Source organism: Primulina eburnea, chromosome 7, assembly GCF_022965805.1.
Source record: "Primulina eburnea isolate SZY01 chromosome 7, ASM2296580v1, whole genome shotgun sequence".
Classification (NCBI taxonomy): Eukaryota; Viridiplantae; Streptophyta; class Magnoliopsida; order Lamiales; family Gesneriaceae; genus Primulina; species Primulina eburnea.
In genome coordinates, this window is record NC_133107.1 from 12,559,423 (window position 1) to 12,586,434 (window position 27,012).

The following is a 27,012-nucleotide window of genomic DNA, read 5'->3' on the forward strand; positions in this document are numbered from 1 at the left end:
AAAGGCTGGTAGGGTATGGTTGAGGCATGGTTTAAGCTTGGAGAAAGTTGGCTAAGTTTCGGGTTGATTCGGGACCCCAGTCCAAGTTTTGAAACGAATCATATAAGTTTTGAATCGGGCTCAAGTTTAGGTGTAAGAAACGCTTATAAATATGTTTTGAGGTTTTTGATAGGTTTCGGGTCGAAATTTTGAGGTCCAGGTATAAAACGATCATTTTGGGTTTCCAAGTGCAAAATAATCATTTCGCATCCAGGTCGAATTATAAGTCCTGGCAGCGCCCTAAACACGATTTTACATGTTTTTAAATGTTTTTGATATCATGAATATGACCTTATTACGTAAATATGAAAATATGTTGCATGCTTAATTTTAAGAAAAATTTACGTATATGCATAATTTTGTTAAGTGATGAATATGATGACATGTTTTGAATGATGTGAGTTGATTGTGACTAATACGATGACACAATGACATGTAAGGCCAATGCTCAGTGGACGAGTATTGATGTCGCTGATGTTCCCGCCGCCGGGTATCACAGTTACATGTAGATGGATCCATCGACTGACACGATGATACGAAAGTCACAACTAATTAACTGAATTCAATTAAAGAAAATGTATACGTATATGATGATATGATGAGACGTGTTTTGACACATTATGCTATTATATGACATGTTTACGTTTATGCTTTTAAGATCATGAAATATATGTTGATTACAGTATTTTTCACTGTTGCATGTTATGTATTTGTACTTGCTATTAACGTTACAAGTGTATTGAGTCTTTAGACTCACCAAGTGTGAATGATGCAGGTGAGCATTTTGATCGGGAGACTGGAGGTGATGATGACTGACGGGCGGAGCTGGTGACGCATGTTAACCCGAGGACCTTGTATTCTTCTGCAAGAATATTATTTTATAGGAACACATTTAAACATTTTTTTCTAAATGGTTGATGATTTTATTTTGTCGATGGTTTGACAGATTTTTCACATGCTGGATGTTTTATATTTTTTAAAAAGTAATGGTTTAGGTTGGTTGCTCGTTTAATAATTTTAACTGTAGTTATTATATTCAGCAGTGGATGATTTTACAAAATACATGTTTCGAATTTTATGGATTTACGTAGGCATGGTTTCGGCCATTGCATTATAAAAAAATTTTCGATAGAATTTTAAAATGAACAGACGTTTCATGTGCACCCTCAATAGTTTAGGTATACAGCTAGTCGTGAGTTCACAATATCATCTGATTCAGAATGACAATTATTCATATTCAGGCTTACCCTAATTATCCCAATTCTTTTCATCAACCCCTTCATCAAGAATGTTAGAACTCAAGTCTGATTGCATCTATCGGATCATGGTAAGAGCGTCTAGTACCGTCGTCTCATGGTCCACTAGGTATTATTGATAGTTTCTAGAAGAATATTAAGTTATGGTTAGCATACAGTACGGTCCTTTCAATTCATATATCCCGATCGAATCTGCAAACATTAGTATATCGAGAGTTACAAATGAATTTGATAACGATGTGCTACATCTTTGAGTAATACTAGTGACATCGTATGCGCAACTGATAAGTGCAAGTTTTGCACTTAATTTATATTAGAATCCATTTTGAATTATGCTTGTTTCGAACAGAATTATGCGTTTTTGGTTTGTTTTTGTTGTCATTTCAGGAATGGTGAAAACAGCGGACACGAAGCCAAGTGAATCAAGAAAACAAAGTCATTGCCATAACCTTCGGACAGTAGCTCGCGCGCCCATTGCGCGAACTGACATGCAAGGCATCACCCCGAGAGTGACGCGACCTAGCGCGACTTCTTGCGCATTCGCGCGCACAACAACATTTCTCAAGGCAGAATGTTACGCGCCCTAGCGCGTAATCTCGCGCCACCGCGCGCGCAGTTGCAAAGCCAAAGCCAGAGAGTCACGCGCCCTAGCGCGTAACCTCGCGCCTCCGCGCACGCACTCACATCTCACTCGGCAGAACACAACGCGCCCCAGCGCCAGTTGTCGCGCCATAGCGCGCGCCGCGAGTTCAGAAAAGTATAAAAGGCCGCGAATTAGGTCATGGCAAAGGAAGAGCCGCCGTGAGGAGAAAACACACGAAAATACACCATCTTGGGAAGAAAAATAAGGCGAGAGGAAAGTACTGAGAGGCGAAGATCGATTACAACTACGAAGAACGACGGATCTAGGGATAGAGACGACGCTTTGGATTTGTTATCTTTTCCTTTGTCTCTTTATTTTATTGCGTGTCGATGCCTAGAACTACAAATATGTATTGGTTTCTCTTGGATTTCGTGATGAACTAAACTTCCATTCTAGAGAATGACGTAACTCTGTGGATACGATGATTTGACATCGTTGTTTATTTGATTGAATTCCGCTTTCGTTTAATTGTGTTCTTGGTGTTTACTGCACTGCAATTTACTGACCATAAATTGTTTGTTGTTTGATTAATCTTATAACTCGGGAGAGGGACTAGGATTATAGATCATTAGAGACACATCGTTAAATGTTTATAGCGTTCGGAAGGCGTATAACTTTAGCGAGGCTTAGTAAGAACATTGTTAGCATTTATCTATGAAACGTAGATTCTAATTAGGAATAATTGAATCGAAGTTGATAGATACACTTTATTTGTCACTTGGGAAAGGGTGAATAAAACAATCTAAGTGTTCTTGGCCATTAATTGATTGGAATTCAGGAATATAAATTAAACTGTGAATAATTATCGTGGAAACTTTGTGAAATCATTTCTCTAGATATTTTCTCTCATTATTATCTCTCAATTCGGTGACTTAATTAATTCATTGTTTTCAGTTAATTCATTCAACCAAACCAACCATTTATTCAATTCTCTCTAAATAAAGTTGAGACTATTTTAATTACAAGAATTGATATGCAATTTTACGCACACTCCTTGTGGGATCGATATCTGTACTCTAACCAGTACTAAAACTTGACATCGTATACTTGCGGTAGGAAAAAGCGCAACAAGATTTTAGGCGCCGTTGCCGGGGAGTGTCAAATTTGCATTTATATCAATATTGTTACCAATTAGTCTAGATTTTAATTTAGAGCTTTTATTTTATTTCATTTTTGACTTATTAACTTCTCTGTTTGACAGTGCATGCTAAGATCGCATAGCCCTGATTTGCTTATTTTTGATCCGGAGATCGAACGAACTGCGAGAAGATTGAGAAAAGCGAGAAGGGAAGAAATCAAAGCGATGGCTGATAACAGAGAAAACGACAGACAGATGCCGCCTGAGGCTATACCAATCAGAGATCACTTTCGACCAGTGATCAACACGCACTATTCTGGCATTGCTCGAGGAACCATCAACGCCAACAATTTCGAGCTTAAGCCCGCAATTGATAAACATGGTTCAACAGAACTAGTTTGGGGGAGCCACTACTGCAGATCCTCATCTACATCTCAGAACATTCTTGGAGATTACGGACACGGTAAAAATAAATGGTGTTTCTGATGATATTATTCGACTGCGCTTGTTTCCTTTTTCTCTCAGGGATCAAGCAAGAGTATGGCTCCAATCACTGCCATTAGGGAGCATCACGACATGGCAAGAGCTGGCGACGAAGTTCCTTTCTAAATATTTTCCACCTGCGAAGTCTGCACAATTAAAGATTGAGATCAGCACTTTTAGACAGACAGACTTCGAGCAGTTGTATGAAGCTTGGGAAAGGTATAAGGAGTTGTTGAGGAGGTGCCCAAATCATGGATTTGAAGACTGGGTACAAATCGAGCTTTTCTATAATGGATTGAATGGTCAGACGCGTACAACTGTGGATGCAGCGGCAGGTGGCACGATCTTTGCCAAATCTCCTGCTCAAGCCTATGACTTGCTTGAGCAGATGACTATTAATAGCTACCAATGGCCGTCTGAAAGGTCAGGAGTACAAAGGACTGCTGGAGTTTATGCTGTGGATCCTATCACATCACTGACTGCGCAAGTATCAGCATTGACTACACAGATAGCAACTATGAACAAAGTGAGTACATCAAATTTTCAGGGACCGTCAGTTGTCGTTGAAGAGTCACATATTCCTGAAGAAGTGCAATACATCAACAATAAGAACTTTGGAAGCTACGGAGGATATCGAGGTAACCCTCCCCCTAACACTTATCACCTTGGTTTGAGAAACCATGAAAATTTTTCTTATGCAAACAATAAGAATGTGTTGAATCCTCCACCGGGGTTCAACACATCAAATGAGGAAGGGAAGCCATCATTTAAGGATTTAGTTGGAACGTTTGTTGCTGAATCTGGAAAGAGAATGTCTAGGACTGAGTCTAGGCTTGACAACCTAGAAACCCACATGGCAAGTATTGGTGCTACTTTGAAAATTCTGGAGTCGCAAGTTGGGCAAATAACGAAGCAACTCACATCTCAACCATCAGGTGCAGTGCAAAAGAATGCAGACCTAAATCTGAGAGAGGTGAATGCTATTTTTATGCAGCATGAGGAGATTGGAGTGGTAAGCAAAGAAGAGAAAGTTGATCAGCCGAATCCAAGCAAAAGGAACTGAGGTAAGAAAGGTAAGAGTTATGATTTTGATCAATGCGTTGATATTTCTTTACTTCCCTACCCCCAAAGATTTTTACAATTGAAGGCTGAGTTTCAAAAGAAAAAAGGTCTTGAAGATCTCAAGAACCTACACTCTAACATTCAGTTTGCAGAGCAGGAAGAGGTGGCTTTTACTGAAGAAGATGGTAAGGGGAGGCAAGGAGGTCTTCCTCAGAAGCTGCAAGATCTCGGGGAATTCGTCGTACCATGTGAAATAGGGGGTCAGTTAGTGGAAAAAGCTATATGTGATTCAGGAGCAAGTGTGAATATAATGACGAGTTCTCTCTACGATAAACTTGGATTGAGCAACATGAAGCCCACGGGATTAAGTTTACAAATGGCAGACAAATCGATCAGGACACCGTTGGGCATTGTAGAAGATGTTGAGCTCAAAATTGATAAATTGAAGCTTTCAGTCGATTTTTTGGTACTTGACATGAGGGACAGTCAGAATGTTCGTACCATTTTAGGATGACCATTCTTGGCTACTGCTGGAGCCGTCATTGATTTGAGACAAGGAAAACTGACCATGGAGGTTGATGGTCAAAACATAGAACTCAAGGCTTCCAAGATATCATACGATCCACCATGAACAAGATGGGTATAGTCGGGCTGATGATGTTAAACCAAGCGTTGTGTGGGAGGCAACCCACAATTTAATTTCTTTAGCATTCATTTTGTTTTTATTATTTTATTTTATCTTACGTCCTTAGTTGTTAAGTTTACCCACCACCAGATCTATCACCGCCGCAGCCCATGGACGGGGAATGATGATTCGAGCCTCAAGTTCTGACACTCGGGAGCGAGGTATGTGTTGTCATGTTCTTTATTTCTATACATTGAGGACAATGCATACTTTAAGTTTGGGGGGGTGAAATTGCCTGATAGAATTTTTCCTGCAATTTTTTTTATTTCTATTGCTCAGTAGTTTTTATTTAATTTTTTTTATTGCATGTTAGAACTTGTTAGGTAGCGTCATGGATAAGCAAAATGTGTGACCAATGATGAAAACTAAATTGCGACTATGAGATATATATATGTTTATGATAACCTCGGAGTCACAATTATTTTGCACGGTCGTGTTGTTGATACTATCATTGCTTAGAGACAAGTTGCATGCCTATGATGCTAAATAGATGAGGGGGATTCGATTCTTGGTAAAACTTGCATGACATTGATTGACACTTCTGCAGACTTAGAAATGATCTAGGCAGTCTTTCACAACATCCTTGGGCCTGTGTTTTTTGTTTACTGTCAATTGTAGCCCGTTGAGCTTCAAAGTTAATTGAGATGCTTACTTTTTTTCGTGCACCTATTTCATATATCATTTTTATTGAAAATTGCATGTGATTGGTTTGTATGAGTTGACTAATGGATTGACGGAAGTCTAGAACTTGTTTGAACACTTTTCGAGGCGAAATACGGATAATATGTGACATAGGAATGATTTAGGCGATCTTTGGAGCCGTTTTGAGCCTTCGAGCCTACCAAATGAACATGATATATCCCTAGTGTCCCATTTTGAGCCGACTAAAAATCAAGTGGTGTGTGTCAATGACACACAATTAGCCCCCACTTGTATCTATTCTACATCCCACAACAACTACCTAATGAAGCTTATACAGTTACTGTCTTACCCAATTTTGAGAGAAATAAGTTCATGGGTGTTGGAATGATTCAAATACTCCTTGAAAAGAAAAGAAAAAGTTAAATGTGCTGAAAGGAGTTCAAAAAAAAAAATGTGTGAATCAAACGTGTGAAGAAGGAAATATGGGAAATGAAGGATATGAATGAAAAGAAAACAGTAATTGGGTGGTGAATGAAAATAGAATGAAAATGAGTGAAGTTGATGAAGTTCAAATATTTCTCTCAAATTTTGATTTCTATACCTTTATTGTAGCCGTGAGCCGTAGCCTAACGTTACAAGCCTACAAGACCTATTAACCTTGTCACATTTATCCAATATACTAGTGGAGAAAAGTTGTTCAAGTCAAGCCTATGGATACCTGAAATACATTGTCAACGAATATAGACTTTAATCACTTGCTTGCAGGCATCTCATTTTGTGATTTCCTTTTTGGCATACTGTTGATTGACCGTCTTTCAATCCAAATAATCACCGATAAATTCCTATGTGATCTGTGAATGCAAATTTATATTTTGATATAGTGTAAGTTGAACTGAACTGAGGAATTCTTAATTCTGTAAGGCGAATGGGCATTACGCTTCTATTTGAGCAGTCGATGGGGTAAACAAACATTGACATATCACACACACACGTGACTCTCGGGAAATCGTGAATTACAATAAAATAGATAAGTCTGAGGCCAATATCACTTTTTGCGAATCCATGACTGCTAAGAGTTTCATTATTTGTTATTTGACTTCCGGTTTTTATTCTATTTTGCTCGGGACTAGCAAAAGTTCAAGTTTGGGGGGTTTGATAAGTGCAAGTTTTGCACTTAATTTATATTAGAATCCATTTTGAATTATGCTTGTTTCGAACAGAATTATGCGTTTTGGTTTGTTTTTGTTGTCATTTCAGGAATGGTGAAAACAGCGGACACGAAGCCAAGTGAATCAAGAAAACAAAGTCATTGCCATAACTCTTCGGACAGTAGCTCGCGCGCCCCAGCGCGACATCTCGCGCCATTGCGCGCACTGACATGCAAGGCATCACCCCGAGAGCGACGCGCCCTAGCGCGACTTCTTGCGCATTCGCGCGCACAGCAACATTTCTCAAGGCAGAATGTTACGCGCCCTAGCGCGTAATCTCGCGCCACCGCGCGCGCAGTTGCAAAGCCAAAGCCAGAGAGTCACGCGCCCTAGCGCGTATCCTCGCGCCTCCGCGCGCGCACTCACATCTTACTCGGCAGAACACAACGCGCCCCAGCGCCAGTTGTCGCGCCATAGCACGCGCCGCGAGTTCAGAAAAGTATAAAAGGCCGCGAATTAGGTCATGGCAAAGGAAGAGCCGCCGTGAGGAGAAAACACACGAAAATACACCATCTTGGGAAGAAAAATAAGGCGAGAGGAAAGTACTGAGAGGCGAAGATCGATTACAACTACGAAGAACGACGGATCTAGGGACAGAGACGACGCTTTGGATTTGTTATCTTTTCCTTTGTCTCTTTATTTTATTGCGTGTCGATGCCTAGAACTACAAATATGTATTGGTTTCTCTTGGATTTCGTGATGAACTAAACTTCCATTCTAGAGAATGACGTAACTCTGTGGATACGATGATTTGACATCGTTGTTTATTTGATTGAATTCCGCTTTCGTTTAATTGTGTTCTCGGTGTTTACTGCACTGCAATTTACTGGCCATAAATTGTTTGTTGTTTGATTAATCTTATAACTCGGGAGAGGGACTAGGATTATAGATCATTAGAGACACATCGTTAAATGTTTATAGCGTTCGGAAGGCGTATAACTTTAGCGAGGCTTAGTAAGAACATTGTTAGCATTTATCTATGAAACGTAGATTCTAATTAGGAATAATTGAATCGAAGTTGATAGATACACTTTATTCGTCACTTGGGAAAGGGTGAATAAAACAATCTAAGTGTTCTTGGCCATTAATTGATTGGAATTCAGGAATATAAATTAAACTGTGAATAATTATCGTGGAAACTTTGTGAAATCATTTCTCTAGATATTTTCTCTCATTATTATCTCTCAATTCGGTGACTTACTTAATTCATTGTTTTCAGTTAATTCATTCAACCAAACCGACCGTTTATTCAATCTCTCTAAATAAAGTTGAGACTATTTTAATTACAAGAATTGATATACAATTTTACGCACACTCCTCGTGGGATCGATATCTGAACTCTAACCAGTACTAAAACTTGATACCGTATACTTGCGGTAGGAAAAAGCGCAACAGCAACTAGGAAAAAATCTTTCTCTAAATCCTTGCAGTTGGCCAGAGACTTCTTGATTAACTCATCAAATCACGTATGATATCTTTACCAGTAGGCGAGCGTTATATCCACTACAATGCATTGGCTCATATCTATTTCGAAACTACATCCAACCTTTTCAACTGATGACCCTCAATGGAGTCGGTAAACGGATCAAAATGCATGCTAGTACGTAGAGCCTCTATGTTGTCTGGAGTCAAAGGATTAATGTTGTACAACCACAATCGTAGACTGTTACACTCGATAAGTGATGATCACTTGGACAGTACGAGAGAAGGTTGTTCAGTGCATTATCAAATTATCACTCATATGTATGAATGGAATTTCCATGCCATTACATATAAAAACATGTCGCTTAGATCACAGATGTTAGTTTCAAGCTCAAGCAACTTTTATCTTTATTTTAGGTAGCTGAATGGACTAGGAATTTGTTTAGAAAATACGGTACGCTTTCTAATAAATTCCATGATCTTACGTCATCTTGGTACTTATAGTATATTCAGGCATTTATCTATACAACTTGCATGAGCATACATATAAAGTAAATATCATAATTGGATAAAATCGTAAAATACTATTAAAATAAAGATTGTTTTTATGTAAGAGTTAAATAATAAGAGTCAATTAAAGTTCAAAGCCACAAGTTTGTATTGCTAACACTACTTACTCTAACAATATAATATTGCATGACTCATCGATGTTTTTAGTGTGTATCCCTGATTCTTGAAATCGTATTGGATCCAAATTCAAAATTGAATGGAATCATACTAGTACAAAGAACTTTACAAATACACGATTCCTGTATACAAAAGTTGAACTCAAGATCTTACATATCCAGATTCTTACCAATCGTGTCCGTCAGGAATCGACCTCGATCGATTCTTTCAACAACCATAATTGTGAATTATTTATACGAACTATTGATAAGTGTGCATAGTAAAGCATAAAAGGATTGGTGTTGTTGAACCATCACCACCACCCTAGCACGAGTGACAACTCATAAAATAGGACCATTGGTCAATAAAATACGACTCAAAAGCCCTTTGGACTCACTGTTATTTATATCTTTTCATTATTAATTTTTTTATTTTGCACCAAACTCTAATCCATCTTTCCTAACAATCAAGTTCTTTTTTTGGAAAAAATTTAAACATCGACCAAAGCTAAATGAAAAGTTATTGTGCTTTCAAAGACACCTAGGTCCCCGTCCAATTCTCTTTAATTATCTACTTGAACCTTTTCCTTTTTTATAAATATAATGCGTATGATATGTTAATATTTAAAAAAAAATCAAAATCTAATATATTAAATCATAGAACAAGAAGCATATTATATAATTAAATAGTTATATATATTATTATATCCAAAGAGAAGTGACATGATAAATTAAATATGTATTTAATGTTTTAAATATACATTGATATTTTGACACACACAAACGCATGCATGAAAAAGGTACCAACATGATTGCCATTAGACTTACAAAACTTTAAGTAAAAAAGCTTTTTGGTTAGTGGGATTGTGAGCAATGGTTAGTGCATTATAAGTGGAATTTGAGAATATAATTACTTAATTTCAAACATTAACTGTGTTTGGTTTGGAAGATAAAATAAACTAATGATTAATAAGTAATGATAAAGAAAATAATTGTTGTAGGAATGTAATATATGATGTTATGTTTGTTATGATTTTTAAGTGTAGGATAATTTTGAATTTTTTGATGAAAAGACAAAATTGCCCTTTCTTCTTTTTTTCTTCGTCTACCACAGCGACGGCGACGACGGCAGTCCGACGACGGCGATGGACGGCGGCGGTCGGTGGTGGCGGCGGTGGCGGTCGGTGCCGACGGCGGTGGGCAGGCTGTGGGCAGCGGTGGCGGTCGGTGGTTGGTGGCGGCGGGAAGTGGTAATGAGTTTGGATATAGGAGAAGGGTAAAATTGGAAAATAGGAAGGATTAAGAGTTGGATAAATAATCCTAGGAGGTGAGGAGGTATTATTTTAACCCACCTAATATAACCTAATCATTCATAGGAGGTATTGATTTGGTTAAATAATCACGCGTACCAAACGAGGGATAAGGTAGGTTTAAAAAAAATAAACTCACCTTATCCACCAAACCAAACACTCCCTACCTAAATAGTTCGGGGATAAGTGTTGGGATGAATTGTTCCAATACCCCTTCTCAGAAATTAGTAAGCTAAAATCTCATTGATTTCTAATTTTATAGCCAAAAAACACTCTATTCGATGCGTAATTTTTTTTTATAATATACAGACTTTTACGCATAAAATTATCCAAAATTTAAAGCCCTCGAATTCGAAGCGAGTTCCATTTCAAGATAATAAAGAACTGATTTTCTTTTTCCTTGTTTATTTATTTTTTTTCCATTTACAAAGGTTGCATGTACCACCAAAATTAGCCTCCGTTGGCTTATAAAGATGTAGAGTACTTTATTTAACGTCATTTATTCTTGTACAGAAGAAAATATTTTAAAGTCACTTTCACTATTATAAAATTGGAGCCACATAGCTCACTCATCTCAAGAGAGAGAATCATTTTCACGATCTAAAAGAGGAATAAAATATGATTTAACCACCAAACCCTTTTATCGATAACATCCAAAAGTAATTTACAATGTCAAGTAAAACGACAAACGACACAAAATTACATTAACCAACGTCTAATTAATAAAACCAACACAAGGCCAAAGAAAGTGACGAAAAATATAAAGCAAAATTGTTCACTCGAGGAATGATTGTGGGAAAATTTGCCTTTTTGATAATAATATTTTATCCTTCCATGTCTTCCTCGTCCTTGTCTCCCCCTTGTGCTAAACTAGTACACATAAATTTCCTCCACGGATAATCATCGGTTGCATTAGGATGGATGGTTTTGATTTGCACGAAATGTTTCAACTCGAAAATAGATTTCAAACTTATATTCAAACAACACGGGTGCTTTTTAATCTATCATTACTACTAAAGCATAACTTGTCAAAAAGATCTGAAACAATGGTCTTGGAAACCATTATTTCAGATACCTTGATCCGAACACGACGTAGCCCGATTTGTCTATGGAAGAAGCGGAGATTTACTGAATTGAGTTCTTTCCTTCGATTCCAATGTCAGCCACTAAAGTAGGGTTTATTTTGGCGCAGATTGCCACTCTTCGAACCATGTCTCGAGAGCTTTACAATCCGAGCAGTATGTAATAGACCAAAGTGATCGGTAACGCGATCAACATTCCGAAAATAACCCTGAAATCGTAAACGTAAATAAATAAATACTAGCACCCTAGAACTAAATTAAATCTAAAAAAGTTGTTGGAAATGTACTCACATAGTGCTAAGTATAGCTGGATGGACATTGTATTCTTTGGCAAACACAAATGGAACAATCCCTTGTGGGAGTGCAGCCTATTGGATAAGCATAAATGTCAGAAAACATCACACAGTCTTCAGCAGATGAAACGGCTTTGATTACAATAATTATGTCGTCTATATATATATATTTAAATATTAAATAGGAAAAAAATAAAACATGGAAATTGTAAAATAATAAAAATTATACTTTAATGTTAGTATACAGTTCCGTCATTATTTTAAATTTGCCCAACATTTTGTCTTTTTTTCCTACAAGTTGTGCATGGTCCCGAGATCACATGGTTCGCGAAATTTGAACCCTCTGAATCTTTCACATGTTGGATAGAGACCAACTCTTCGTTAACCGAGAATTTTTTTTTTTAATCACACGGGATTGGTATTTTTATATTATATCGAAATTGAGTCGACTAAATCGACAAACTGTAAGCAAAAAAATATTATAAAATAAGGCTCCATTCAATAAAATTGTTTCTGTGATTCTTTGTTTTTTTATGTCAGATAAAAAATTAATAGTCCATATTAATATTTTTGAAAATAAACACTATAAACTCTAAATTTGCTAATTATGTCATTATAATATTGTGCATGTGTGTTCCTATGGACCCTTATTTTTTAATGCAGACGTTTAATGAGAAAGCAAAAGTCACCTGCACGATTGCGACGTGAAGGAGGGTACCACGAAGACCAACCACTATGGAGGCCACCGCCATTACTGCCGGGCCGGTGAGGAATCTGACCGCCATGGCGAAGGACGCCACCGTGTTCCCGCATGCGATCAGCTTCGGTTGGAGGGCCATAAACAAACCTGTCGAAACACGGAAAATTTCCACCTCCATCAAACACTCCCACTAATCACGACATAATTAGTCGGTACACGCTAATAATCACGAAAAATTGATCAGTAGACAGGCACCAACGGATCATTTCGAAAAACAATATTAATATTATATATGCTCGCTGTACTAGACCCACCCAGGGTGCTAGCTAATGCCCCGACTGGGTAAAGGTGCCCATTATCGTCGGTCCCATATGTCGGGTGGTTCATTGCAAAGCAATAAATTCTTGAATAACACTTGTGGATAACATTTGTGGTGTGTGAGAAAGATGAGTGGCCAAAATTTTAGCACTAAAAAGAGAGCTAAATCATTGTGCCACCATCCAAGAATGCGAGGCCAAATCAATCAGAATCCAAGTCATAAATTCGAAACATACGGGTGCGTGTGTTAAAAGAACAAAGAGTACCAAAGCATACAGGGGAAGTTGTCAACAATCAAAGAAAGAAATTTGAAGAAAAGTGTACCTATAATAAGTAGCGTTTAACATACGGATAATTGAGATAAGTAACCTTGGTTAAACATGAATTTTTTTTAAAAAAGAGGTTCAATTGTAAAAATAAATGTGGCCACGGTTATTTTTTTAAATGTGCAAGCAAATACAAGTAAACAAGTTCAAGAAAGTGTGCATATAGGATCCTTACCTAAGCTAAACATAGCCATTCCAAGGCCAGCATCAGAGAGTATAGAGATAGACTGTGCTACAATTTTAGGCATTTCCACACCCCACCTGTGATTAAAAAAACATCCTCGTTTTCATTAACCAATCACGGGTCTTGAAAGTTTCATGTATCAAATTTGAATATTAAACCCCTCGTGATCGAATTCTAGATTCGCTGACTTACCTGAACGAGACTAGAGACCAGATGAGACCAATTAGGCTGGAATAAGTGTTGGGGTTGCGGATAAGTTTACGCCAAACCATGATCAAGATTAGGCGAGTCATGACACTCGCCGGGGGAAGGGATTTCACGCCTCCTGCGGTTCTCGGGTCGAGCTCGGTGGTGGAGCTAGCCCCGAGTTTTGAAAGCCCTGGGGGACCGTCTTTATCTCTGTCGTCAATGCCGTGGTCTCTGCCTCCGCCGTTGAAGCTGAAGTCTTCCCCGCCAAAGTGGCCGGTTTGAGAAACACCTACAGTATAAATATCCCAGGAAAGCAAATAAACAAACACCTTGGTATGACAGAATTAAGAAAACAAATCAATTCACAACAATGGGTTTAACTATGGAGTAATCACCTTTAGCCTCCCCATTCTGAGGGTTATCGGAGACCAACAACTTGATTTCCTTGGCACCATGTTCGGATCTCCCGGACTGCTCGGAAGCGCCAAAATCATGCCCTCCGAAGACGTGCAAGCCACCTCCTCCACGGCCTTCCGACACCGGGGAAGCGCTTGAGCTCCACACAAACATGTGAAGCTCTTTCGCGTCGTGGCCGGGTTTATTCCCCTGTTGCGGGAGCTGGGACTGATGGGTTTTCCCGGTTTTCGGCACGGTGGAGGAAATCTCCGGATTCGGAGCAGGATAAGAACTCGGAACACTCTTCCCCCCATAGTGCCCGAATCTGGGGGAACTAACTAAACCCCCCGGAGCACAGTTTTCTTCGAAATTCGACGGCCGCGGAGTCGGGCCCCTGGAGGATTGAACAGAGTACATATCACCCATGTTGTAGTTAGACAATCTCCCCGTATCAGAGTTCCCGAAATTCGACAGCCGCCCCCCAAATCCCATCATCGAGTAAAAATCAGAGTGGTTAAAATTAGAAGCCCGCGGAGTCGGATTTCTCGAAGAACTAAGACTATAAATCTCAGCTCCAGTCAAATTCGAAGGCCTTGGGGTCACTCCCGTGAACGAACCATGCCCGAGCGAACGCCGCGACGCATTCGATTTCCTCACAGTGACATGTAATTTCCCATCGTTCCCGATTTCAGCATCCGTTTCAAGAAAATCTTGTCCATCCAAAGAGACAACATCGGATTCCACCTTGAAGGAAACAATGGAAGCTGCGGTCTCTGGAAACTGCTCCATTATCAGCATCTTCGCGCCGCGGTACTCGAACAGAAACAGCAGCAGAGTGTACCAGATTATGCATTGTAGCACCACAACCTGCACCATGAGGCCGCCGGAGTACTCCCCGTACATGGAAATCAGCAACGGGATCCCCATCACGAGCGTGTTAGGGAGAGTGGAGAGAGAGAAGATGGTGATAGACCACTCCAAGCTTCCATTTTTAGTGAAATTCGCCCACAAACAAAGAACCACCAGCATAATGACTTTCTGCAGAGAGTCAGCAGCGATAAATTTGAAGTTCATAGTGTAAATGTTGTTGGAGGAAATGAAGTGGAAAGAGAGAAGCGGGACGGCGAAAATGGCGACGAATCGGTTGATGCCGGAGCACTGATCCGGCGTGAAGATCTTCCACCACCGGACGGAGCCGTAGGCCAGGATCATGGCCACGTAGAGAGGGACCATGGCGGTCAGAACAACGTAAAGATCGTGCCAGCTGATCATTTTCTCTGGTTTTAAAGAAAAATAGACCAAAGTTCTTGAATAAAGAGCACTTCTTTCCCACACACAAATTTGTTCTCGCGATTGTGGATGATTTTCAGAGGAGGAAAAGGGCAGATTGGGGAAGCGAAACCCGTTTATAAGCACCACTGACTGAAGGAATTTGTGTTCTTTTTCTGTAGGGAAAACAGAAGTGAGTAGTCCTTGTTGCAGAAGCAGTAGAGTGAATCTCTCGAAGTACTTATAGAGAGAGAGAGAGAGAGAGAGAGAGAGAGAGAGAGAGGAGAGGAGATGTGGTATCTAAAGGTAGTGCAAGTTACTGAGGATGATGGGTATGTTGGTGTATATTTATATATGTGGTGAAGCATGTCTTGGATAGAACTGATTGAACCGGATCGCAAACCAAGTCAATTAACCGGCTTGATAGAGCGTGGTTGTAAAAAGTGTGAGACGTGACGATATGTCCAGATCAAGTATTTGGTATTACGAGTTAACATTGTAAATTGACAAAAATTTGTGTGAGGTCTCACAGATCGAATTTGTGAGACGGATCTCTTGTTTGGGTCATCAATGTAAAAATATAATTTTTTTATACTTATAATATTACTTTTTATTGTGAATATGGGTAGGGTTGACCCGTCTCACAGATTAGTATCCGTGAGACGGTCTCACTTGAGACTCACTCTTGTAAATTTTAACTTAAATTCCAGAATTTTGATTTTGAGATAAACGAATGAGCACAATATTATCCACGGTTAAAAAAATAACAACGTTCAAACACTGAATTTTGAACCACTTGACTATATTTATGTGATCCTACACTTAATTAGGATCATATGCCTATATTAATAAATTGATGTCTCTTTTTTTAAAATTTATGTTTGGTCATGAATATTTGCCGCAATTCCGTGTCTTTTCCAGATTTTCAATTTTTCGTGAGAATGATTTAATATTAATGAAAAACAATCCAAAAATAGGAACAATGGTCAAATAAAAAAATGCATATAATAATAATATGAAACTAGTATTGAAAAGTTTATAGAATGATACCACATAAGGTCTTGATTTACAATATTTGTGATCCAAGATGCAATCTCTCTATTAAATCATTCTACATTTGCTGATATCACAAAGGCTTCACGTACCAGTCGATGAGCCACACGGTTCGCCGATCTCCTCGTGTGTTGGACATAATGAAGGCGGCTGATTCCAAAAGAGTTTGAATATTCATCCTGGGAACACCATTTGGGCCCAAGTCCTCGGTCGACAACTTGTAACAAATATGAGAAAATATAAATATCATTAAAACCAAGTCTAAAGCAAAACTTCATATCATGTCTGATTGCAGATAAATCAGCGTCTTTCACTGATCTAGGACGTCTAATAACACAAGCCGATGCACCCCTGACTGAACCAAAAGAGTCTCTGATCATGGCCCCAACACTAAACTTGTTTCTAGTATCATCATTCATCATGACTTGCATCAACATCTAACCTCAAATGGTTCTATGTTGGTGGAGTCCAAGTTTGTTCCATTGTTATATATCCTCGAATCAGATATTAATGTCAAATTCATCGACGAAGGGATAAAATTCCTATATGCATGCCATAAAATAATTCGTACCTTGAGTGTAAGATTAAGATTCCTGAAAACTTTCCACCAAGCTTGGCGCGATTGAGTAGATTGAAACGTTGGAGGAGCTACACTGTTAATCTCCAGAAAGTAACCTGCCTTAACCGAATATTTACCATCTTTGCTCTATTTCCAATGCCTTGTATCCTCTCAACCTCACCGATTCAAAGAACTGCTAAGATCCGCCTCAGCTTCGTCATTAGGGAAAGCATTTCTCACTTCTTGTTCATTCCACACCCCATCGTGTTGAATGTACCAAGCCATTTTCAAATCAAGATTCGATAGCAAGTTAAGGCTGCTTCTGAATGCTGGAAAGTCCAGAATCCATGGATCGTTATGGAACGAAACAGATTGCCTATTACTGATTCTCCAACATATCCTTTCATTCATAAGATCTCGTCCCCACAACAAAGAACGCGAAACAAAAATCAACATCCAAGATATCTTTGTGTTTGATTGAAATATCTACTTTTGAGAACTCTGGATGATGCGCTCAAAAAATGCGCATCCATAAAAATACCTTGAACCGATGATCACGAACCAATTTCTTCCATAAACCGGATCAAAACACTCCAAAAATATAACTGTGTATCAAAGAAAAAGGGTGAGATGACTCCGCCCGGAGGCGAAGCCACTCCGACGCTCAAGTCAGTATATTATTTGAGAGAAAAATATAAGACTGACGTAAATAATTGTACATGAAAACGTACCTTAATTAGGGTCTAGGAGCCCTTTATTTATAGGTGTGGAGTCTTAGATGGTATAGAATTTTGTGATATATGACAACTAGATTTGTGCATATCAATGCAATATTTTGTAATATCTCTAAAATATAATTAATGATATGATAAGATTTTTTTACCATATCATCAATAGTGCCCCCCATAAAAAAGTGACGACGAGTGAAATGATGGAGGAACGTTTATATGAATGAAATTATATTTTAGAGTATTCAAGATAATATTCTAATTGCCTGAAATAATGTCCTTTGAGCGTTTGTTGTGGAGTGTGCTTTCTGAGATGAGCCAAATTAAGAGGCCAATGTAGTAATATGATATTGAATAGATAGTCAAATGAATTTTCATTTCGAGTCGCTAGAGAGTCAAAAGAGCCAAGAGTGGCTATATTCCTCAATAAGAAGTCAGGTCAAGATGTCGAGATCAGCATAAATAAGAAGTTCGAGATATATCGATTGCTGAAAGTCGAGCTCAAATGAAGAGCCATAAAGAATATCCTGCTAATAACCGAGCTAAAATGATGAGCACTAAATAAGATCATGTTGAAAATCAAGCTCAAATGAAGAGCTATAGACAAGATCTTCCTGAAAATCGAGCTCAAATAAAGAGCTATAGATCAAGGTCTGCTAAAACCTGAGCTCAAATAAAGAGCTATAGATAAGATCCTCTTGAAATCGAGCTCAAATAAAGAGCTATAGATCATAGTCTGCTGAAAACCGAGCTCAAATAAAGAGCTATAGATCAAGGTCTGCTAAAAACCGAGCTCAAATAAAGAGTTATAGATGAGATCCTCTTGAAAACCGAGCTCAAATAAAGAGCTATAGATAATATCTTGCTTAATACTGAGCTCAAATAAAGAGCTATAGATAATAATCTGCTCAAAATCGAGCTTAAATAAAGAGTTATAGATGAGATCATGCTGAAAATCGAGCTCAAATAAAGAGCTATAGATAATAGTCTGCTGAAAACTCAAATAAAGAGCTATAGATAATAGTCTGCTGAAAGCCGAGCTCAAATAAAGAGTTATAGATGAGATCATGCTGAAAATCGAGCTCAAATAAAGAGTTATAGATGAGATCAAATTACTGCGGTCGAGCGCGAGGTCGAGCTTATATGTTTTCCAAGCCGAGTTGGATTTACTAAGTGCCGAGCAAGGTCGGGCTTACTGAGATGCCAAGCAAGGTCGGGCTTACTGAGGTGCCGAGCAAAGTCGGGATTATTGAGGTGCCGAGCAAGGTCGGGCTTATGTAATTGCCAAGCAGAGTTGGACTTACTGAGGTGCCGAGCAAAGTCGGGCTTACTGAGGTGCCGAGCAAAGTCGGGCTTACTGAGGTGCCGAGCAAAGTCGGACTTACTGAGGTGCCGTGCAAGGTCGGGCTTCTGTAATTGCCAAGCAGAGTTGGACTTACTGAGGTGCCGAGCAAGGTCGGGCTTACTGAGGTGCCGTGCAAGGTCGGGCTTCTGTAATTGCCAAGCAGAGTTGGACTTACTGAGGTGCCGAGCAAGGTCGGGCTTACTGAGGTGCCGTGCAAGGTCGGGCTTACTGAGGTGCCGAGCAAGGTCGGGCTTCTGTAATTGCCAAGCAGAGTTGGACTTACTGAGGTGCCGAGCAAGGTCGGGCTTACTGAGGTGCCGAGCAAGGTCGGGCTTCTGTAATTGCCAAGCAGAGTTGGACTTACTGAGGTGCCGAGCAAGGTCGGGCTTACTGAGGTGCCGAGCAAGGTCGGGCTTCTGTAATTGCCAAGCAGAGTTGGACTTACTGAGGTGCCGAGCAAGGTCGGGCTTACTGAGGTGCCGAGCGGGGTCGGGCTTACTGGGTGCCGAGCAAGGTCGGGCTTCTGTAATTGCCAAGCAGAGTTGGACTTACTGAGGTGCCGAGCAAGGTCGGGCTTCTGTAATTGCCAAGCAGAGTTGGACTTACTGAGGTGCCGAGCAAGGTCGGGCTTACTGAGGTGCCGAGCAAGGGTGTCTGCTAGTGAAAATCACATGAGTTGAGCCCAGGCACGGTTCATCGAGCATGCTGTAGGACACTGCAATGAAGCACAAGAAACGAGACAGAAGAGACCCAAAAATAATTATCTCAAATATTTGAAATAGATGATGCAACATAAGAAATTTATTATAAAAAATCCTTGTTCGGATAATAAAATCTCAAGTACATGAAACTTATCATGCAAATAAAATATTCTAAGCTTTGTAAAACTTATTTTGTCGTAGTGAGAAAAATATTGTCACTTTAATAAAATCAAACATGACATATACTTGATGCAATAATGTAAGGGTTGAGCATATGTGTCTCCGACTATTCACATAAAAATGTAAAACACCGAATGAAATCCATCTCGAGTATGTGAGGTTCAACATAAAATATCATCAAGATGTCATGCTATGCTTGGGACAGACAAATAATTTACGAAATAATGCGAGGTTCGAGCTCATGTGGCCTCGAATAACTAATTCAGGATAACAGATAAGAGCCACCTGGTGATGTCTCGAGTGGAAGCAATATTAAAAATCGCCAAACATAGTCGTGAAGTCATTCTAGACCTTAAGGATATTTGCTCCCAAAATCTAGCAAATATGGAATTATCAAAGCTCAACCAAACAACCAATCTAGGATTTCAGCATGTTTTAATATTGAGGTTAGATCAATCACTCAGAATAATCCAAAATCACTCATGAGGTCGTACTGTTTGGGTGAATAAAGTAATACAACTATTGAATTTGTGTAAAGATTTAGCTAGATCTATACAGTGAGGATTTGAGCTGAGGCAATTACTTTTAAATATTTCCACAAAATAAATTTATGATAAGGATTTAGAGTATGCATTAGTGTAAAAAATGCTATAGAACTAAAAACCACCTGTCTCTAATTTAAATAATTTGGTAGCCGAAAAAATGAAGCCACCAAGACAGTGACCCCTAGCCAAGACATAATCTTAATTTGTGGTTCAAGCATAGCTATAAGCAACTATCCGGATTGACCCCATTTGTCATGGGTCGTGACATCAAATCAAAATATGAATTCATGATAACATATCATAAGAATTGGCAAGAAAATGGTCCGAAACATAGGCAGCCTTGAATTTTAATAAGTGAGAAATCTAGTTTGATAAATAAATGTTCTGAATATTATAAATATGCAAAGAAGAACTATGTATCCCCTCCCCTTAGGCCAACAGACAAGAATATAACAATGGGAGTCACTTTGATCTGGTCCACAAAATATTCTCAAACAAATTTACTTGTGAAAGCAAACGAAGTGCTAATATTCAACTGGTTTTTTATTTTATTTTATTTAAGTTTACTGACTTAATGCACATAAAAATAGTAAGTCTAAGGCAATAATAAAACTATATCACGATGTTTCTTAGGACGGTGATTCCGATACATGTCATGACTCCATGCTATGGTAGTCTAGACGATGATACAAGGAGCAGAGGTGGTGCTCAACCGAGGAACATGTGGTGAGGATATGAATGTTGAGAGACATAATTTTTTTTCTCTTCTCATGACTAAGCTAAACTGAAACTAACAGTAAGCAAATCAGTAGAGTAGGCAAAGAAAATGCCAATTCAAGCAATTTATCAAACACTTAAAGTGTGGCAAAAGTGGGAACAAAGGTGCCTAGAGCATGGGAACAATCGAGCCCAATTCCAAGACAAACAAACCAAGTTGACAATTGAATATGAACCAGAGGTCGCTCAAACAATACAATAATCCATCAATAAGCATGACCGAACAAGGAAATACAACAAACGATTCCCAAGAGAGATAGATGCAAGATGCAAAAACAGAGATGCTTAAGTTATTGAACGTTGCTGAAAATCAATGGTAGTATGATAAATTGTAAAGAGAATATAGACTTATCTTTGTTCCTCGATTGTGAAGGTAGATTCGTCAAAAAACCGTAAGCCCTTCAAGCCGCAATCTCTCTAGTTTTCTAAAGGAAAACGCCAAAATGTTGAATATTCTTATCACTTTTGATTCTTTGAGATTCAATGTATCAGTTGTATCCACGGGGATTGCTCCATTAACAACTGAGATTAGCTGCACTGTTAGATAAAATAATGCATGTCCTGTTCAACAAAGGTACGGATCGGTCCCCTTAGAGTGACTTCATCGAACTGTTGGTGGATGTGCAACGTCACACTCATGTAATGTGTTGATAGGGTTGTTGGGACTCAACAATTTTTTTTATCAAAGGCTCGCAAGTGTCGAGCAACAAGTGAGTTAAAATCATGGTGGGCGCTTTGGCAAGGCCAACATAAGCGAGAAGAGATGACCGAAGGAAGATATTTGATGAAGCGGGTGGCGACGGTGAGCCGTTTGGTTGCACACTTGATTGTAATAGAGGCCAAGAATAGTCTTGGTGGCCAGCCTTTGCCCTGGGCTTTGGTGAGGTGTGGTTGGATTTAAGTTTGGCGGCCAATGAGATTTTAGCGAAATCCTAAAGAGGTGGCTTTTTGCTCGGATTCAACAATAGGGATTTTTGTTTTGGGTTATTTTATGGGAGGTTCTGTAGTTGATTAGTATGGGATCAAAAAAAGAACAGCATTGGAGGATTGGCGGCGAGGATGTCAAATCTCTTTCTCCTTGGTATTTTCTTCCTTTCTCCATTATTAGGTCAACCGTGGAGAGTATAATCACGGGATTAAATTTCTTTCCCACAGACGGCGCCATTGATGCGCTCAAAAAATGCGCATCCATAAAAATACCTTGAACCGATGATCACGAACCAATTTCTTCCATAAACCGGATCAAAACACTCCAAAAATATAACTGTGTATCAAAGAAAAAGGGTGAGATGACTCCGCCCGGAGGCGAAGCCACTCCGACGCTCAAGTCAGTATATTATTTGAGAGAAAAATATAAGACTGACGTAAATAATTGTACATGAAAACGTACCTTAATTAGGGTTTAGGAGCCCTTTATTTATAGGTGTGGAGTCTTAGATGGTATAGAATTTTGTGATATATGACAACTAGATTTGTGCATATCAATGCAATATTTTGTAATATCTCTAAAATATAATTAATGATATGATAAGATTTTTTTACCATATCATCACTGGACATAAAAGGATTTTGGGAATTGAATAATTCTCCACACTTGTTTAGCTAGTAACGCTTTGTTGAAAGCTATTAAATTTCTGAAACTCGCAACGCCTCCCGCCCCTTTAGGATTTCAAAGATTATCCCAATTTGTCAAGTGTACGTATTCCTCCACTATTCTCATTCCACCAAAAATTAGCACAAACATGTTCAATTCTCCGGCACAGAGTGGACTGAAACAAGAGATAAATGAAATGGCTTGTAACGCTGAGGACCTATGGACCACCCATTGAAATAAACTTTGAAGTCCATCCTTATGTACAATTATTTTATGGTATTTTAAATCAATCTTGTACTGATACGTCAACGAAAGGAAAGAAATGTTATTTTTTTGAGATTTGAGGAAAGTAAGTCATTCTTCGAACTAATGCTATGGGGATTTAATTAGTGAGATGGTGAAAAATAGATTTTGCTAATAATCAATTTATATTCGTTCTTATTTTGTTAATAAAATTCATATATATTATATAATTTGTAAATTGTTGGCATTATTTTGATTTGGGAGATGAGGATAGATGGGTTTATTCGAGGTTGACAGAAAGATATAGTCATTCTGTCAAGGCTGATAGTGGTGGATTTGGCCACATGTCAAGTTGATCAAAATACTTGACTGGTTTTAGCTGACAGAAGGGTTCACCGTTACAAATTTTCGGAGAGGAAGAATATAGGAATTTTTTTTAAAAAAAATTGAAGTAAGGATTTGACTGCATATGAAAGGTCATAATGTTGAGGACTTTCCAGATGTTGTTGTTAATTTAATTAAACACGTATGGGCTCTATATATGTAGACGTGGCTAGGCTTGATGGCTCAGATATAGAAATTTAAGCCATGCGGTTGTTAAAGAATTTATTTGGTGTGTGTTTAATATGACCGACTCTCCTTTAATTATATACAAAGTGAATTTACTATGGGTGTGTTTGGTTGAGTGGATTAAATAAGGATAAATTAATAGTCCAATATTTATCGTTAAAATTTTAAGTTGTTTTAATAATCATTTTGACCTGTTTTAAGATCCAATTTTATGGATAACTATTTGATTAATAAAATTGAATCTTAAACCGAGTCAAAATGATTATTAAAACATCTTAAAATTTTAACGATATTTGAGTTCAGTTTAGTGACAAATTGAATCTCGGAATCTTGTTGGTCAATAACAATCAGTTAAACTAGAGTAGTTGCGGAAAGTAACTGACTGAAAGATAGAATACGAAATTGAAAGAAATATGCAAGGGTTGTTTCTGGATGTTCGGAGAATTTAATTACTCCTACGTCACCCCTTCTATCACAAGGATATGATATTCACTAAAAGACTTTGATCAAGTACAACACTTGTACGGTCCCACTTCAGTTTGGACTTACAACTGCCAAAACTGAAACTCTTAGTTCTGCTCAATATTCTCAGTACGTATCTGATATTAGCACAATTGAATCTAACAGCTTTTGGAGAGTGCTAATAAGCTCAGATTGTAGCCTTGCTTGCTACGAGTAATTCAAATGAAAGTGAGCTGAGATTTTGACAGAGTAACAGCAAGCTTAAGATTGAGTGATTGTATCTCTTTTCTTCTGCTGTTCTTCAGTCATATTTATACTTCTCTTTCAATGGTAACTTTGATATGCATTTGAATTCTAGTATCCGTTGAATGCCACTTCATCATTTGTTGGGCAATGTTCTCTTCATTGATTGTCATTCGGAGTCTTAATTGCAGTAGCCGAAGTACGTTGTTCTATGCTGTAATGATTGAGGTGCGGCTTTCCATATTCATTTGTTGTTTACTATGTCTTTTTGTCGGTGGAATGTTCTTTCTCGAGAAGCATTCAGTTGAGATATGTTTTGACTGAAACTTATACAGCTGAGTATATTAACTGATCGGTTTCCAACTGATCAGTTTTCTTCATTTGTTCAGCTGGTTTCAGTTGTTAAATATTCAGTTGTTTCATAATTCAGTTAGTTTATTCAGTTTGTCAAACTCCGGAATTTGGTTTCCAACAATTTCCTCCTTTTTGGTGTTTGACAAAACTAAGCAGTTAGCAGTTTAACAGTTTATTTTGCGACAATTTTTGTTAAGAAACAGTCTATAAGAGTACGAGAAGTTATTGGTCTTGCTGAACTATGGACGACTCTTCAGCTTTCTTGATGTTCCCCTATAAATAGAAATATCTCAGTTAGTTTAGACATATCATTCAAAATATTCAAAAATGTATGACACGGGTGACTCAAGTCTTTCTCTCTTCTCTGTAGAGGCCAGGAAAGCTGAGATAGAAGATGAAGTCTTCTACGAAAGTCTACATTACTGGGAGCGTTTGCAGGAGCTTGAGCTCTTGTACAATTCTGGGGAGGCCACCACTCCTGAATTGGTGGCAGAACTGAATCAAGTGCGAGAACACTTGAATATTGCTGTGTGGGTGGACGTCTTCAAGGATGGTCACATGTATCAGCTGATGCTCCGCAAGGAATTGAAGATCCTGAGGCGCATAGCTTATTCTCACAGCTTTCTCATGACTGCTCCTTCTTCTTTATCTGTTTGGCTAAAATTTTGAATAATTGTTGTGGAGAATATGTATGATGATGTAATCCAGACAAACATTTATAAGTAATGAAATATTTATCTGATTTTAACTCTGTTTTTCTGCAAGTGATATGTTTCATCAGTTGTGACATAAACTGATGAGAAACTAACTGTCATTTGTTGATCATGAACTGGGACTATTTAAACAATTATTAACAGAATTCAAACTGGTGTCAGTTGACTATGAGCAACTGACAACTTAAAGTCCTTGGTAAATGTGAAAGACGCATTAAATGTCGTGAGACTCTTCAGCTTCTCCAACGTCATTTTCTCTCCTGACTCCTATATCTTCTTGATGTGGCACTTGTTCTGGTGGAGTGAAAATTATCATAGTGCGATCAACTGTCTCTTCTTGACCTTGAGATGAAGAAGGTTGCTTCTGAGCACGAGAAACACTTTGTTCTAGAATAACAGGGTTATCTGTGGTAACTGCTGTTGGAGAATCATGGGCTTGTTCTTCTGTTTGATCAACAGCTGAAACTTGGGGGGGTTCTTCAGTTTGAAGATTTCCAATATTAGGCAACTGCTCTTCCACAGATTTAGTGAGTGTTTCCTCTTGGTTCTGAGTGAGCACTTCAGTTTGCTCTTCAGTTTCAGATGTTACTTGCTGAACTGTTTCTAGAGCAACAAAAAATTGAGCTTGTTTTCTTCGTATAATTCTGTTAGTGAAGCAATATTACTAATAATTTCTAAGATAAATCAATTAAACCAATGATATTTCGAAAATAAGAAAACTTAGCCTCGGGTAATGGTTTTGTGAAGATGTCAGCTGCTTGCTGTTCAGTTGAAATATATTCTAGTCGAATATCCTTCTTTAACGCATGATCCCTGATGAAGTGATGCCTGACATCTATATGCTTGGTCCTTGAGTGAAGAACTGGATTGTAGGTGATGGCAATTGTGCTGGTATTATCACAAAATATGGGTGATTCAGTTGATGTTACTCCATAATCCTTCAGTTGTTGCTGAATCCAGATCAGTTGTGCACAACAGCTACCAGCAGCAAGATATTCTGCTTCTGTTGTTGAGGTAGCTATGGATGTCTGCTTCTTGCTGAACCAAGAGATCATTCTGTCTCCTAAGAACTGACAAGATCCACTTGTACTTTTGCGATCAAGCTTACATCCTGCAATAATCTGCATCTGAGTATCCAACTAAATTGAAGGTGGAGTCTTTGGAATACCATAGCCCAACATTTTGCGTGTCCTTAAGATATCTCATAATTCTTTTAGCAGCTGAGAAATGTGATTGCTTAGGATTTGCTTGAAATCTGGCACACATACAGATAGCAAAAACAATATCAGGACGACTGGCTGTTAGGTATAACAATGAACCTATTAACCCTCTATATAATGTCGCCTCCACTGATATTCCCCCTTCATCAGTGTCTAGTTTAACTGATGAGCTCATGGGAGTTGTTGCAGCTAAACATGATTCCATACCAAATTTCTTTAGCAACTCCTTTGTATATTTTGTTTGACTAATGAATATACCAGTTTCCTATTGCTTCACTTGCAGTCCAAGAAAGAAGGTCAGTTCACCCATCGTGCTCATTTCAAACTTATCCTGCATTAACTTAGCAAACTTTTCGCACAATTTGGGGTTAGTTGACCCAAAAATTATATCATCAACATAAATTTGAACTAGTAGAATATGATTATTTTTAGTAAATTTAAACAAGGTCTTATCAACTGATCCGACTGTAAAGTC

At 38.5% G+C, this 27,012-nt stretch overlaps 1 protein-coding gene and 2 long non-coding RNA genes across 3 annotated transcripts; 1 reads left to right on the plus strand and 2 right to left on the minus strand.

The window, feature by feature from the left end:
• Nucleotides 1-11,112: 11,112 nt before the first annotated feature.
• On the minus strand, nucleotides 11,113-15,527 carry LOC140837247 (auxin efflux carrier component 7-like). Its single transcript, XM_073203339.1, has 6 exons — nucleotides 13,981-15,527; nucleotides 13,589-13,874; nucleotides 13,388-13,473; nucleotides 12,558-12,715; nucleotides 11,867-11,943; nucleotides 11,113-11,784 (listed from the first exon to the last, which is right to left on the minus strand). Exons 1-6 carry the CDS (start codon nucleotides 15,251-15,253, stop codon nucleotides 11,718-11,720), a joined length of 1,947 nt encoding a protein of 648 aa, XP_073059440.1. The 5' UTR covers nucleotides 15,254-15,527; the 3' UTR covers nucleotides 11,113-11,717.
• A 778-nt stretch (nucleotides 15,528-16,305) lies between these two features.
• Nucleotides 16,306-17,542, minus strand: LOC140837249 (uncharacterized). Its single transcript, XR_012119252.1, has 3 exons — nucleotides 17,404-17,542; nucleotides 16,875-17,278; nucleotides 16,306-16,520 (listed from the first exon to the last, which is right to left on the minus strand). It is a non-coding gene; the product is annotated as an uncharacterized lncRNA (long non-coding RNA).
• Nucleotides 17,543-18,721: 1,179 nt separating this feature from the next.
• LOC140837248 (uncharacterized) lies at nucleotides 18,722-22,683 on the plus strand. The gene is made up of 3 exons (XR_012119251.1): nucleotides 18,722-18,763; nucleotides 18,845-19,411; nucleotides 19,492-22,683. It is a non-coding gene; the product is annotated as an uncharacterized lncRNA (long non-coding RNA).
• Nucleotides 22,684-27,012: the final 4,329 nt, after the last annotated feature.

What these genes read in the sequence shown, in the direction of transcription:
- LOC140837247 (XM_073203339.1), bottom strand. Translation starts at nt 15,253, where the DNA reads ATGATCAGCTGGCACGATCTTTACGTTGTTCTGACCGCCATGGTCCCT. An exon ending in TCAGAATGGGGAGGCTAAAG is followed by an intron (nt 13,875 to 13,980) that starts GTGATTACTCCA and finishes TTTATACTGTAG; the next exon opens with GTGTTTCTCAAACCGGCCAC. An exon ending in TTCACGTCGCAATCGTGCAG is followed by an intron (nt 11,944 to 12,557) that starts GTGACTTTTGCT and finishes CTTATCCAATAG; the next exon opens with GCTGCACTCCCACAAGGGAT.